Source organism: Garra rufa, chromosome 12, assembly GCF_049309525.1.
Source record: "Garra rufa chromosome 12, GarRuf1.0, whole genome shotgun sequence".
Taxonomy (NCBI): Eukaryota; Metazoa; Chordata; class Actinopteri; order Cypriniformes; family Cyprinidae; genus Garra; species Garra rufa.
Window position 1 is genome coordinate 33,144,714 of NC_133372.1, and position 15,299 is coordinate 33,160,012.

General features: G+C 36.6%; 1 protein-coding gene across 1 annotated transcript in view; it reads right to left on the reverse strand.

The window, feature by feature from the left end:
* The window catches only part of col7a1 (collagen, type VII, alpha 1), a 67,659-nt gene that overhangs the window by 22,891 nt on the left and 29,469 nt on the right, over window positions 1-15,299 (reverse strand). Inside the window, exons 53-86 of the mRNA XM_073852564.1 lie at window positions 15,182-15,253; window positions 14,738-14,782; window positions 14,603-14,638; window positions 14,473-14,514; window positions 14,296-14,376; window positions 14,182-14,217; window positions 13,861-13,896; window positions 11,485-11,565; window positions 11,365-11,400; window positions 11,209-11,280; window positions 11,072-11,116; window positions 9,534-9,569; window positions 9,403-9,438; window positions 8,684-8,770; window positions 8,469-8,534; window positions 8,258-8,293; window positions 8,139-8,174; window positions 7,998-8,036; window positions 7,879-7,914; window positions 7,662-7,784; window positions 7,251-7,460; window positions 7,079-7,114; window positions 6,841-6,885; window positions 6,619-6,732; window positions 5,777-5,848; window positions 5,639-5,683; window positions 4,804-4,839; window positions 3,233-3,268; window positions 3,116-3,160; window positions 2,828-2,860; window positions 2,629-2,691; window positions 2,261-2,296; window positions 243-323; window positions 46-114 (exon numbers count right to left, since the gene is read on the reverse strand). Coding sequence (XP_073708665.1) covers window positions 46-114; window positions 243-323; window positions 2,261-2,296; window positions 2,629-2,691; window positions 2,828-2,860; window positions 3,116-3,160; window positions 3,233-3,268; window positions 4,804-4,839; window positions 5,639-5,683; window positions 5,777-5,848; window positions 6,619-6,732; window positions 6,841-6,885; window positions 7,079-7,114; window positions 7,251-7,460; window positions 7,662-7,784; window positions 7,879-7,914; window positions 7,998-8,036; window positions 8,139-8,174; window positions 8,258-8,293; window positions 8,469-8,534; window positions 8,684-8,770; window positions 9,403-9,438; window positions 9,534-9,569; window positions 11,072-11,116; window positions 11,209-11,280; window positions 11,365-11,400; window positions 11,485-11,565; window positions 13,861-13,896; window positions 14,182-14,217; window positions 14,296-14,376; window positions 14,473-14,514; window positions 14,603-14,638; window positions 14,738-14,782; window positions 15,182-15,253 — 1,998 coding nt within the window. The remainder of the gene's footprint in view (window positions 1-45; window positions 115-242; window positions 324-2,260; window positions 2,297-2,628; window positions 2,692-2,827; window positions 2,861-3,115; window positions 3,161-3,232; window positions 3,269-4,803; window positions 4,840-5,638; window positions 5,684-5,776; window positions 5,849-6,618; window positions 6,733-6,840; window positions 6,886-7,078; window positions 7,115-7,250; window positions 7,461-7,661; window positions 7,785-7,878; window positions 7,915-7,997; window positions 8,037-8,138; window positions 8,175-8,257; window positions 8,294-8,468; window positions 8,535-8,683; window positions 8,771-9,402; window positions 9,439-9,533; window positions 9,570-11,071; window positions 11,117-11,208; window positions 11,281-11,364; window positions 11,401-11,484; window positions 11,566-13,860; window positions 13,897-14,181; window positions 14,218-14,295; window positions 14,377-14,472; window positions 14,515-14,602; window positions 14,639-14,737; window positions 14,783-15,181; window positions 15,254-15,299) is intronic.

Genomic DNA, 15,299 nt, shown 5'->3' on the forward strand with positions numbered 1-15,299 from the left:
ACATTACGTGCAAATCCACACATGCAGATGCACATATAGATGCACCTTTCCCGGTGGACCGCTGTCTCCTTGCTCTCCTCTAAGTCCTGGGGGGCCGACGGGTCCGGCAATACCCTAAAAGAAAGTGACAGGGAGGGATAATGAGATAGAGAGCAGCGGTTAAGTATGGAAGAAAACAAAGAAGCAAAGAGAACATAAAATTAACACGTCTTTGTAAATGTCAAGGGCATCTGATCACTCACCTGTTTTCCAGGTAATCCTGGCAGGCCATCTTTCCCTGGAACACCGTCTCTCCCTGGGACCCCAGGCTTGCCCCCCTCTCCCTGTTTATGCCATTATGTTAAAGATAACCTTGTTATTCAAACAAGTGCCAGGCCTCACAGTCACATTGAGTGAGCAAACAACGGGTTCCATTATCACTTATCAGAAACACAAACATTCTAAAGAAACAAACTAATTCAATATCTTTGTGTGGTGATATATGAGTCCTGGAGATAAAGTAATAGAATATAGTGTATTCCTATGAAATGTGTTTTATTTACTTTTTCCTTCTACTTTTCCCCTTATTGTTTGAATTAGATATTAATGTCAACATTTGCTGCTAGAAACAGCCTTCAGGGTTAGTTTATTTATTAATCAATGCATTATAAGTGTTGTGCTCGGTTTATTAAAAAAGGTTTAACAAAAACAGAATAAGAAAAATCAATATTCTGATACAAACTTCATTTTAAGAACATAAAATCTATTCATAACAAATTATTTGTGTGGACACATTGTAAACATGGAAAAAATTCAATTTTAAAGAGTAAGCTGAAAGCAACTGAATGCAAAATATAAAAATAAAATATTATTTTTGTCACTAGAATAATTCCTGTTATGGTGCAATGATATTTTCTAGCTAATCTTCAATTAGGCTGTAGTTTTGAACTAGATTGTAATCAAATAATCCACAAGTAATTAATTATGGCAATTAATCAAGTAACATGTACAATATAAATGAATGGTTTCTATTTTAATACTTTAAAATATAATTTATTCCTGTGAAGCAAAGCTGAATTTTATCAGCCATTACTCCAGTCTTAAGTGTCACATTATCCATTAGAAAAAAATCTTATATGCTGAATTATTATTAGAATGATCAATGTTTGCAACAGTTGTGCTGCCAAATCTTTTTTCGGAACCTGTGATTTTTTTTTCAGGATTCTTTGATAAAGAAAAATGTAAAAATAACAGCATTTATTCAAAATATAAATCTTTGCTATTACCTTTTATCAATTTAACACATCCTTGCTGAATAAAAGTATTCATTTCTTTCCAAAAAAAAAAAAAAAAAAGAATAAACATATTGACTCCAAACTTTTAAACAGTATTGTATATTGTTAGAAAAGATTTCTATTTTAAATAAATGCTTTAAAATTCTTTTAAAATTTTTATTCATCAAAGAATCATGAAACTGAACACTGGAGTATGATGCTAAAAAATCAGCTTTGATCACAGTAATAAATTAGACTTTAATGCATAAAAAAGGAAAAATTTTATTTTACATCATAATAATATTTTCTGTATTTTTGATCAAGTAAATGCAGCCTTGATGAGCATAAGAAACTAAGAAACTTTTAAAAACATGTAAAATCTAACTGATACCAAACTTTTGAATAGCAGTGTTATCTAAAAATGCAGAAAATTCTCTTTTTTTATTTAAAAAGTGTGGGTTACAATTAAGTTTTTGTTTTAATACTCAGCTGTACTATATAGAAACAATAAAAGACTATGGAAAGTCCCTGTTTAGCTTATTAAACGTGTATGTATGTGTATTAGTGAGAGAACAGGAGAAGAAAGATGCACTTCATATAAACTATGTCTGACTATTGCAAAGTATCTCAAAATATGATACACATCCATGCGATACATGCATCACGACATCATAATTGGATTGTGCCTGAAACAGCACCAAACGCCTGACCGAGACCAAGTGTGTCCATCCGAGAAAGTGAATTGCAATTCAGTTTCAATCTTTCTCGTACCTCATAGAAGTAGTTTTGACTGCAACTGCGAAACACCTATATTGCTTTTCAAATCCAAAGCCAAGTGCTCTCACACAGCTGACACTTTTTGTCTTTTGTTGATCGAACACTTAACCATGCACTGCCTCACCTTCGCCATTTGCCGATTAGTTGAACAAGGAAAATTGTAATAGAAGATTTTTCATAATTTGAAATGCTCTGTGACATATGTTAGACTGATATGTTTATTTACTCACCACTTGTCCTGGCAGCCCTGGAGGTCCTTGCGGTCCCTGCGAACATTAGAACATTAAGACAAATATAATCCCCCTGATCTGTAAGAACAAGATGCATATGTAAACCTCACAGGTTTTATTAAACATCAACCATACACTAATATCTAAGTGCTGAAATAGGCCTACACAAAAAGCAAAAACATTTTGCTTTCTGAAATGCAAGGGCAAACCAAAGAGAGAGTCAAGGCTAAATAAGACACAGAGAAACAGAGCATGTGAAGAGGCTCTAAGCTGAAGCTGCAGAGATTGTCTAATGACCTCTGTGGAGAGACAGAGGTCAAACTCCTCTGAGCTGTTGGAATGACTCCAATATAGCTTTTTTATCTTACTATTGCTCCTGGAGTGCCTGCAGGTCCAGGTAACCCTCTGCTGCCCTGAGGTCCAGGAGGGCCCTTGAAAAATGAAGAGAAAAGATCGAAGAGTAAGTAAACTCTGGTGGGTTACTTATGTAACTCCAAAAACACATTGCTGTGTATCAAATCGCCTGAAGGAAAGTGTTCATCGCTACTCAGCTGGAAAAAAACTTACTTGAACTCCAATGCCTGGTTCTCCTGGGTTACCCTAAACATGACACACAAACATGTGTACACACACACACACACACACACACACACACACACACACACACACACACACACACACACACACACACACACACACACACACAGTTTTTATGTTATTTGTATCTGCAATACCAAAGCTGAGGGAATCAGGACACAAATAGGGGCAAAAGAACTTTCATGCTGTTACGGGTGATTTAAAATTACTGCTAATGAATAAAATTATAGGGTCCATGTCAAATAATGCAGCATTAACCTTCACACCAGGAGCCCCTGGGGGTCCATTTCCGCCCATTGGTCCCTGAAATATCAAACCAAAGGTTAGAAAAAGGATTTTTAATTTGAGTATGTACATTGAACGGAATATACGTACAGTTGGTCCCCTTATTCCTGGTTCTCCTGGATTCCCCTGTACAAAATACACATTTGGTATGAACAGCAGGTTGATACAAATATAAAGCACACAGATACACACATGCACATACAAACAACACACACAAGCTCTGAACAGACAGACATAATGTATACTGTATTTTGACAAAGACTGTACAAACATTCAACACATACACTACTATAAAAAAGTTTGTCGTCAGATTAATAAAATACTTTTGAAAGAAGTCTCTAATGCTCAACCAGGCTGCATTTATTTGATCAAAAATCCAGTGATATTGGAAATATTATTACAATTTAAAATATTTTAAATAGTTTTCTATTTAAATTGTTATTTATTACTGTGAAATGCCCCATCTTCAGTGTCACACGAATCCAAAACCAGTCATATGGGTAAATTATTTAAGATTTTTGAGATTTGAGATTTATAAATCATATGAAATAAGCTGTCCATTGATGTATGGTTTGTTATATTTGGCCAAGATACAACTATTTAAAAATCTAGAATTTGAAGAAAAAACATTTTTTTTTGAGAAAAAAGCCTTTAAAGTTGTCCAAATGAAGTTCTTAGCAATACATATTCCTAATCAAACAGTAAGTTTTAATATATTTACGGTAGGAAATTTACAAAATATCTTCATAGAACATGATCTTTACTTAATATCCTAATGATTTTTGGCATAAAAGAAAAATGTATAATTTTGGCCTATACAAATTTTTTTTGGCTATTGCTACAAATATACCCATGCTACTTAAAGTTTTATTGTCCAGGGTCACAAATCATTCTAATATGTTAATTTGGTGTGCAAGATTTTGGTTTTTAATTTTTTATTATTATCAGTGTAAAAAACAGCTGCTTAATATATCCATGAAAATTTTCTGATAAATATAAGGTTCAAAAGAACAGCATTTATTTGAATAGAAATACATTTGCAATATATAAAATATATTAATTGTCACTTTTAAACAACCTAAAAAAAATCCTGACTCCAAACTTTTGAATGGCAGTGTACAAAAATTACAAACATTCGCACTGCTCACAGACACATAAAACATAATATATACTTCTAAACTCACTTGAGTATCAAACAGACATACATGAATGCACAAATACACACAAACAAACTACAGAGACAAAGACAGCCCTCTTCCCAATATTAGTAAAGCAGCTTACAATCTCAGCCACAGAAAACCTACCGGTCTGCCCAGCACTCCTGGGAACCCAGGCAAGCCCTAGAGAGAGGAAGGAAGAGATGGAGGGACAGGAAGTGTAGGAAGAGCAGAGGTGTGATGGTCCAAATTTCAGGTGGAGTGGAATTAGAAGTTGAAGGGAGTGGGATTACAAAAAGGAGTGGAGGAGGAAAAGAGGAAACAGAGTGGTTAGCGGATAGAAGCAGTGCTGCATTGTTACTTCTGTGTTGTTTATCTATGGAGCCTCAGGCAAAGGAAGTCAGCTAGTGCTCTTAGCAAGGCCTAGTATTCGCATCAAATCCCCAGGCTTTCCTACAACGGCAAGCCCAAGAGAGGCTGCCGTGTTGAGATGCTGTTACTCACAGGTTGGCCTGGTAGACCGGCCGGTCCCTTCAAACCCTGCTCCAGAGGAGAATAAATAAATGTGTGAGTGAGAGTCAACACTCTCCTCTTCCCCACTAATGCTAAACTCTCTTTTCATCTCCATTTCATTAGTTTTCATACTGTATGGCTACTAGAATACTATATACTTGACTTGTCTATCACAGTAAGTGATGAAAAGCAATGTGGTCTTATACTTTAATCTAGTCTTAAATTTACAAAATATTACCAGACTCTCGAATGAGAGCAAGAGATTTGGGGGACTCACCATTGTCTGGTCATCTTACCGTGGTTTGTTGTAATTACAGCAGACACATGTGCATGACTGTTTTGTCATAGGAATGCATAAGGCATCAGTGGAAGGTGATGCTTGCCTGTGCTAAAGACATTGCTATGCAGTTGGTATGGCATCTTAGGTGATTTCTAGAATGTTTTGGTTGGTTAACTTGTGGTTCTTACTGTCCTAAGTAAAAAAGCTTTTTCGAAGTCTATTTTGGTTCACAGACAAATCTTAGGTCCCTTAGTATCAGTTACAGTTTCAGTTTGTGTGACTATTTTTTTGTCTGTTTTGTCATCCACCAGGCAAAAACTGTCACATCACTTAAAAAGGTAACAGCACAATTCTCCACAGCAAGCCACACTATCTACAAATGGTGTGAGATACGTTACACACCAAAGTTTAATTTAGTGCATCTATCTAATAAATAACAATGGTTCCCTTAGCACAGATCAAACAATAACATCAAAATTAGACAGAGCAATTAAAATTAATTTTAATAATAAACTGGCAACATAGCCACTGGAATTTGTCTCTCACCGGCTTCCCATCCGCCCCTGGTTTTCCTGGCTCTCCCGGACTTCCCTAAGATAAAAGTAACACAGTTTTATTGTAAACTTAAAATGAAAAGAGACTAAGTTCTATTGTCAGTTAAGGCCATTAAAAGGGTATACTCACTGGGGAGCCATCTTTTCCACTATCTCCACTGGGTCCTTTGTCTCCTTTGTCCCCACGAGGACCTGTGTAGCCCTGAGAGAAGGACACATCACAGATCAGACTGTCAACTAAGGTCACAAACCTATTAGGCAGCATGGTGCCACACATACAAACTGTGTTTAGATTTTTAAAATGCATTAGCATTTGCTTCTTGATAATTAAGACTTTCTTGTACCTTTTAAGACTTATGGCCTTAAATTCTAAAAATAAGACTTTTTAAAGGGAACCCTGGGTATTAAGACTTGTATGGCTTAATATAACATAAATGATGTCTAACACCAAAATATGTAGTAGAAAACCTTTAAAAGATTTACATTATTTTAAAATCTTTAAAAAAAATTGAAATGTTTTAATTATTTTGGAATATTGGAGGCGCCAGGGCCACTGAAGAAGTTTCTCAGCATGGATTTCACTCGATATCCAGGGGCGTTTAGACTCTTCGTGGGGAAAATTGATGGTACAGCATTTGGATTAAGCCTATGCTTATTTCCATCGCCACCTATATACTCTTTCAGTAGCTGTGGTCATCATATCAGTATTTTATTTTGCGAGTTGTGTATTTCGAGTTGTGTTGCGGTAAAAGTAGCAACAAATAGTGGCAGTAGCTCACTGGGTGCAACCGTTTTACGTAATCAAAATAACGGCACCCCCCATTATCCAAAATATATACATACGTAAATCTTTCATGGGTTTTTTACTAAATGTTTCAGTAAGAGACATCATTTACGTTACATTAAGCCATATAAGTTTTAATACCTATAGTTCCCTTTAAAAACCGTGATAAATGTTTCAGAGAACCTTACCCTCTCTCCTGTAGGTCCAGGAGGTCCTACTGGACCAACCTCTCCTCTGATACCTTGGGCACCTGGAAGACCCCTTGGACCAGGCAAACCACTCTGAGCAGAGGCAGAATCCCCCTAAGAAATAAACACACAAACACAATATGTTAGTACAGACAAAACTGATAACATTTCATTCTCAACTTACGCTAGTGTACTACAAGTGTAAGTTTCATTTTGTTTTACCTTTGGTCCTGGAGGTCCCCCTAGGCCAGGCAATCCAGCCGGACCCTAAAAGAGAGATTTATTCCATATGAAAACAAGAAAGTAGAGTTTGAACACAAACCAAGCACTAAATTGGAGCAAATTTGTTGGAAATTACACTCCATACATGTAAAATGTTATATTAGGAAAGAAAATGCACAAAATAAATAAGTGAGAAAATGTATTTATTTATAGTATTTATTATAGCAATAGTACTTACAGTTGCTCCTCTGTCCCCTTTCTCCCCTTTATCCCCCTGCAAAAAAGACACATTTTAATCTAATTTATACAACAACTTTATATCAGGTGTTTTCTTTAATCAGCTCTTTTAGTCTCCTAAAAGATATAAAACAGCTATAGCAACAAAATACAAATGCTCTTTTTCTCTTTACCTTGTCCCCAGGTCTGCCAGCTTCTCCAAGTTCACCAGCTCGTCCTGGTACTCCTGGTATTCCTGGCTTTCCGGGTTCACCTGCCTGTCCTGGTGGACCTTCTGGGCCTCTTTCTCCAATTGCCCTGCCCGTAGGACCCTGTGGGCCAGGAGGCCCTTTCTCACCCTGCTCACCTTTCACACCTCGTTCACCCGGAAGCCCCCGTGCACCCTGATAGCCAGTATGCAAGGAAGAGAGTACAAGGTTTAAAAATGGAAAATGTGAAGAGGCTATTACAGACAGTTGCTTAATGTTTTCTGACTAGAAATACGTTTCAGCACCATGGTCAGCGCCCAGTGAGTTTTTGCATGATCTTCATTGCAAAAAAGTACTCACTGCACTCTGTTGCACATATGCACAATTTTAACTCACATCTGCTCCTGCAGGGCCTTTAGGACCAACATCTCCTTTTTCTCCCCTCTTTCCCTCCGTCAGTGAACTCAACGTTGCTGCCAGATTGCTTCTGTCATCAACTACTAGTTTCAGTTCTCTGACCTGCAATGGAAAGTGTACGCAAATAATAGAGGATAGGGTGACATGTACATCTACAGACAAACTCTGTCAATCTTGTTGATAAATTTCTCAGTACCTCAATGCCAAATTCTGACAAAGCTCTCTTCACATCCTATGACAAACCCGGGAAAAACAACATTAGTCATCTTGCTAGCCACGCATGTGTGACTCTGTGTGCGTGAGCATTTTTCTTACCACTGGAGTTCCTGGTCTGCCATCCTCTCCTGGATCTCCCTGTCAATCACAAGAGTTGAATTATTACAGTCAGGTGTACTGAGAACTGCCTTACGTCAGCTCTGAGAGCAGTGACTACAAAAATATACAAAATATACTCACCGCATCTCCTTTCAAGCCTGGTGGACCTCTTTCACCCTGCAAAGGTCACATTATTATAACTTGCATCATGATATATAACAAAGCAACATATTTACTTGCACACACACAGACAAACTTACTCTTTGTCCAGCAACTCCTGGAACTCCAGGTACTCCCTGTTTGATAAAAAGCAATGCATATGAAAGTCACAATTCAATATATGTACTTGGGCTTGATAATATAACTACACCAGATTTTCAAGTGGTGATTTTTTCTAAAAAAGCAAAAATACATGGTCTCTGTCAACTGTCTTTTATTGCTGTAGAGCCAGCAGTGGTAGATGTTACTTACAGGGGCTCCTGGAGGGCCCTGGGGGCCTGGAATAGATATTGCTGGCTCCCCTTTTACATACACAACCTGAAAAGAAAAAACAGAAAGACTGAGATATACAGCTGTTTGCATAAATTTAGCATCCTCCAAAATTCGCATGTGATTAAGAGAGTAGCAGAGTAGTTTATTTAAAATCAAACACATATGCACAAACGCACAGGTCCTGGTGGTCCAACATTTCCAGGAACTCCAGGTGGTCCAGTGGGACCTTGAAGGCCAATAGGTCCTGCAATGCCCTGATCACCTTTCAACCCATCTCGACCCTGAGCAGAGAGAAACAGAGAGAGAGAGAGGGAGATGAGAGAAATAACCATGATACAAATTAATTTCTTAATTAATGGGCATAAATTTGCACATCAAATAAACTCATCAGTGAAGAGTTTCTCCCATAAGGCTGCTGACTCATAATTACTGACTGCACTCAGCATCAAGCACAGGAAGAAGAGCATCCACGCATTTAAAATTGTGTGTGTGTATATGTTTGCGAGTGTGTTTCTGTGATTGAAAACATCCATTTAACAACAAATCTGATTTGTGCTGAGGGGAAAATTAGCTGTGCGAGACAGACAAATACCAAAAAGTGAGTCAAAAGGGCAAAGAGACATAATGACATGACTGAATCACAGAAAACAACAAAATTTGAGTACATTGAGTGAAATGTGGCCACAAATCAAAGGAAGAAAACAGCAGGTACAGACAAGGAGTACAAAATGAAACATTATCAGGTGGCACTTAGAAACAAGAACAGCTTTTACAAACCTGTTACATGCTTACCTTTGATGCCACACAGTGATAAAAAATAATAGTTTCCATAACACAGCTGTCAGAGAAGCCTTAAAATGTACATTTTAAAAGTGATTGGTGATGGACTTGTGAAAGGCACTAAGAGACTTACATCTCTTCCAGCAGGCCCTGACTCTCCTTTATCTCCCTGCAAAGAAGGCATAACCAGATTTGATCAGAGGCTAATTATCAAAAATTACAATGCAATTCTACACAAGCTTTCAGCAATAGGTGTTTTATTACCTTTCGGCCATCCTCTCCTGGCACGCCATCCTCGCCCTGAAAAAAGTTTGATAGAAATCGAGGCATCAAACACAGACATCTGGATGAGTGCGAGGCGCGTTTTCATAATTTCTGTAATCAAGACTTCCTGTAATCAGCTCTTCCTGTTTTGGTATGAGAACTCTTGTAATTTTGTGCGACTCATTCAAGCAGTAATTTCTCTTCTAAACGCTTCATGCGACACGCAGCCTCGTATTACAGATATATGACGGGTGCCATCCAGCCCAATATAGCTCCCGCAATTACCACAGCTGGTTCAGGGCTGTGATCAGTAAATCAGAAGAAACTGCAGGACGAGCGGGTTTTACGTAAGCTCCACTCCAGCGGCGTAATCTATCTGAGTCAGGTTAACCGAACATTAGTACACGGCTGACTGAAACTCCTCACATATTTTAACTAGAAAGCATTTATTAGGCAGAGTTACCTCCCACTGAAAGCTCATTAGGCTGCTAAGAGGGTGATTTATTATCAGCAGGATGGTTTAATCGTCTCGTTTATGGAGGACAAGGACTGTGGTGTGGTTACTAAACTGGAACGAGAGTTTGCATGCTGCATTCAAGATTGAGCCTTGATTAAAAAAAAGGAAAAGCTTCAAGATTTAAAGTACCAAGTGCTGGCTTAGAAACTAACACATGCAATGTATGTAATACATACAATGGGGCTGTTGAATATATCAACATGTGAGAATAGTTTACATACATACACTATCAGTCAAAAGTTGTTGAACAGTAAGATTTTTAACACTTTTGAAGTCTCTTCTGCTCACCAAGCATGCATTTATTTGATTCAAAGTACAGCAAAAACAGTACAATATCTAAATAGTATAAAATTTAAAATGACTGTTTTCCATTTGAATATATTTTAAACTGTAATTTATTCCTGTGATCAAAGCTAAATTTTCAGCATCATTACTCCAGTCCTTGGCGTCACATTATCCTTCAGAAATTATTCAAGAAACATTTTTATTATTATTATTATTATTATTATCAATATTTAAAACAGTTGAGTACAGTTTTTCAGGATTCTTTGATGCATAGAAAGATATCTGGGGGGGGATTACAAAATTTAATTTATTTAGCAAGGTAGCTTTAAATTGATCAAAAGTGATGATAAAGACATTTATAACGTTACAAAAGATTTCTACTTCAGATAAATGCTGTTCTTCTGATCTTTCTATTTATCAAACAAACCTGAAAAAATTGTACTCAGCTGTTTTCAACACAATAATAATAATAAATGTTTTTTGAAGGTTTTTTTCTGAAGGATCATGTGGCTGGGGTAAAGATGCTAAAAATTCAGCTTTGAAATCACAGAAATAAATTACATTTAAAAAAATATTTTAAACAGTAAAAATATTTCAAAATGTTACTGTTTTCGCTATACTTTGGATCAAATAATGCATGCTTGGTGAGCAGTAGAGACTTCTTTAAAAAATATTACAAATCTTACTGTTCAAAAACTTTTCACCGATAGCGTATGTTGGGTTTTCATCTACTTACAGGTTTTCCAGACAGTCCTGGTTTCCCATCCTCCCCTGCTTTACCCTAAAATAAAGCATAACATTATAGTGTTATTCCCATTATGGAAATTTAGATGGAAAAATTATTTGCACAGATTAAGCTGTGATATTACTCACAGGTGTGCCATTATCTCCTGGGGGCCCAGATGGTCCTGGAGGCCCCTGAGGCCCTCTTAGTCCCGCCAAGCCCTAGGAAACAACAATTAAATGTTAAACAAATTAAAAACCGCATTGATTTGTTGATTTGACATACGAAGAGACAGGAGTACTCACGTCTCTTCCAGGATCCCCTTGTTTTCCTGGATCACCCTACAAAACCAAAAACATTTAGGATTCAAATTGATAGAAGACCATTTGAATTTGAAGCGGATGCAAGGGTTTAGGTGATCTGACCCGTAATCCAGGAACTCCAGGCGGCCCAGGTTTTCCATCCTGACCGGGTCGTCCATCCAAACCAGCCGCTCCTCTTTCTCCCTGCACACACACGCGCACATATACAGAAACAATCAATATTAACTAGTCTGTGATACACACATACTGTAAATACATACAAAACACTCAACACTTTCAAAATCAATTAAAATTTTCTCTGCATTGGGTCGTCACTAGCTTAAATGAATAATAATGAGAATAGGTTGACTGACAGATCCAATCTTTGTCACTAATAACACCTTTCTGACAGCATCACACATATGCATGCCAAAATCAGTAGTCATCTGCTTAATGAATGTAATAAAGCCAGTCTAAAAGCCTACACAATGATTGTGAAAGGAAAAGAGATCAAATGGATAAATTAGATGAGGACCGGTACAAGTATTCGTCACAAGGATCAGACACAAACTAATTGGCTATACGTCTCTCTGACAGGAAGCAGACAGGCACAAGATGGTTTACAATATTCCTCAAGACATCAGTGGGATCTTGTTTTCTCATTTCCTCCCACTACAAAACAATTCTGTAGCACAAATGTTGAACAAAGATTAAACAGTCTCGCAGGCAGCCAATAACAAATAATTGCAGTGCTAGTGAGACCTGCTATTTAAAACCCCAAGAGGTAAAACCTGACATAATGAAGTGTGTCACAGCTTCTGCAGTATAGAGAGATCCATGACTAAGCAGTTATATTTATACTTTACACTGATTACTGCAGCCAGTTTTACCATTTCAGCCATTCTTCAACTGTCTACCACGGTATGACACTCGCTTTCAAAATACTGTCATTGCTGCACACTAAAATAGAATGATTTTTGCAGGGGTGCTTGCATCTGCTTTTGAAGAGATATTTAAGGAAGCTGCTTACTTTATAGATGCCTCATTCAAAAAGTAATTGATGGTAGAAATTGCATGGCTGAAGTTTGCTCAGACATCACAATTCTTTTTAATTAATTATTTAAATAATTTATCAATCTTTCTATACATTTATCGCAGGTTACGTCTACTTGGTAATTGCTTCTTAATAAAAAAAAAATTATATAATACTGTATACACTTCCATTCAAATGTTTGGGGTCTGTCATTTTTTTAAAGAAACTAATAATTTTATTTAGCAAGGATGCATTATATTGATCATAAAGATTTTGATATTGTTACAAAAAAATCATATTCAAATAAATGTGGTTCTTCTGAACTTTCTATTCATCACAGAATCCTGAGAAATTGTATTATCGTTTCCATAAAAATATAAAGTAGTTTTCAGCACTGATAATAATAATAAACTATTTTTGAGCACCAAATCAGCATATTAGATTGATTTTTGGTAGATCATTTGACACTGAAGACACCTCAATTTTGCTTTGCCATCACAAGAATAAACTACATTTTAGAATCATTTTAAAAGAAACTCAGTTATATTAAATTGTAAAAATATTTTACACCACTACTGTTTGTACTATATTTTAATAAAATAAATGCAGTGTTTTTTAAACATTTGAAAACTAGTGTATATCATATACAAATACAAAGCTCAGTTCCATTATTTAGACGCCTTATGATAAATGTTTTGCTCAATGGTGATTAAGCTAGATATTGATCATTGTAATTAAGGCTAGGAAAAAAATCATTACCAGGTGCATTAGAATACTTTCAATGAACAAATTATAACAATCAACAATCACCTTAATTAGAATTTTAATTTAGGTTTTTTTTTTTGTGAAACAAGTGTTGTAAAAACTTTGCCACACTCAAATGATTTTTTTTTTTTTAGAAATATGACTTTAAAAACCATTTCATGTGTCCATCTGAAGCTGGAAGAACAACAGCCTGTTCACGTCTGTCAATTCTAACAGAGAATCCTTAAGCAGCCCAAAGCTCCCACATATGTTGGAAAGGCTCTAGGTCTAATGCATGATTTATTTTAAAAGATTTGCAGCTGAAAGGCACTGTTGAAAAATGCATGCATTGAATATTGTTTAGTTATCGCATCATGATTCCCTTAATCAAAATTTAATCGTATCGTGAGGTGCCTGAAGAATACCACCCATATATAAAACTGAACCTACAGCCTTTGCATTGAGCAGTACAGATCATTACATTTTAGGATAATACAGCTTCCTGTCAGAATCTGTCACTCAAAACTTTTTTTAATAATGTTTGTTGTGCTAAACATGTATTTCATGTCTTGTGGTCATGTTAACAGTCTCAAAAATGTTTTCGGAGTTTATTGAAAATGAAGGTTGAGCCATTCACCCCTTTAAAATATATACAGCCTGGACATGGTACTCAGAGAAATAACACAGCCCACCGCAAACCGAGAAAAAAATGGCTTTCATACCTTGTCTCCTGGACTGCCCCTATCGCCTGGGTCACCCTAGAAGAAGCACAAAGCAGAATAAAATGTACAATCTGGTATTAAAAGTAATTACTTCTGGTCTGGTACTATAGTGGAGATTTAATGAAAAATCTGTTGTCTGCATGAATTCAGTTGTATAATATGGTTGTTACTGTCTTAAATTACTGTGTCCTTAAATGGGATTAAATATATCATTATATTTAGAGTCAGCATGTATGCTGCATTAGAGACAGACACAAACACATACAGATCAAAGAAATATCTACATAGCTAAAAGGCAAAAAAGCAGTAGGAGGTTCTTACTCTGGCTCCTGGTAGCCCACGCAACCCATCAGGACCCTAAAAAACAAATAGGTTAAGATACGAAATCACATTACTCTCAATTACACATACTATCTGATCAGCATACGGACTTACGCTTGGTCCTGGTGGGCCTGAAGCTCCTAGTTCACCCTTTTGACCTTTAGCACCATGCTCGCCTGGGTCACCTGCCTCTCCCTGGTGTTAGAACAAGAGTACCACAATGACAAAACCAGAATATGCATATGCAATATTGATAGACAGAATTTAAACACTATGAACATTTTACTGTACCTTTTCTCCTCTGTCACCTTTAATCTGTCTGTCTCCAGTTGTCTAACAGAAAGTACAAAGATTTCAAAAACAGGAAAAACAGGATGTGTAGAAAAAAGTACAGTGAGATGATAATGATTAAAATAAATACCCCATCTCCAGGTGGCCCAGGGGGACCTTGTATTCCCTATAATCATCCATAATAAAGACTGGAGTTAGATCAGTGTTTGTGCAGAGGTCCTAACATGAGTGATTTGTGTTATGTAAGAAGTTTCTGATATTTCACCTGCTCTCCTTTTGCACCTCTTGGTCCGGTGGGACCTGGGGTACCCTGTGCAGATCAAAGCATTGATCACATGACTATACAAAATGAACCCAATAATCTAACCCAATAGTCCATATAAAGTTATAGCAACTACAAATAAAGGATGTAAAAAGAAATTATATTTCCTGACAAAATGGGAATCTATTAAAATTCCTTTTTCACAATTAATCTAATATCTAATAATATTCCTATAAACAAATTCAGTGTAAAACAGTGATGATGTTTTTTGAGGGCGGAGCTTATTTGTTTGCAGAAAATGATGGTTCTCTTTCATTCAGTTTTTTTTCCAAAGAGAATAACAAAATTCAAACTCTGCATAAAAAATTCCAGTTTAAAAAACGAGTTAGTTAGGCGTGACCTTGCCTTAATTCTGCTAAAATACATAAAGTCAGTCGTATATCTTACATTTCGCCCATCTTCCCCCGGATCGCCCGTGTCTCCTTTTGGCCCAGGTTGACCTGGCTGACCTGAAATTCCCTGCAATATTAAAAGAGCACTGTTAGGATGTAGCTGGACCACAGAG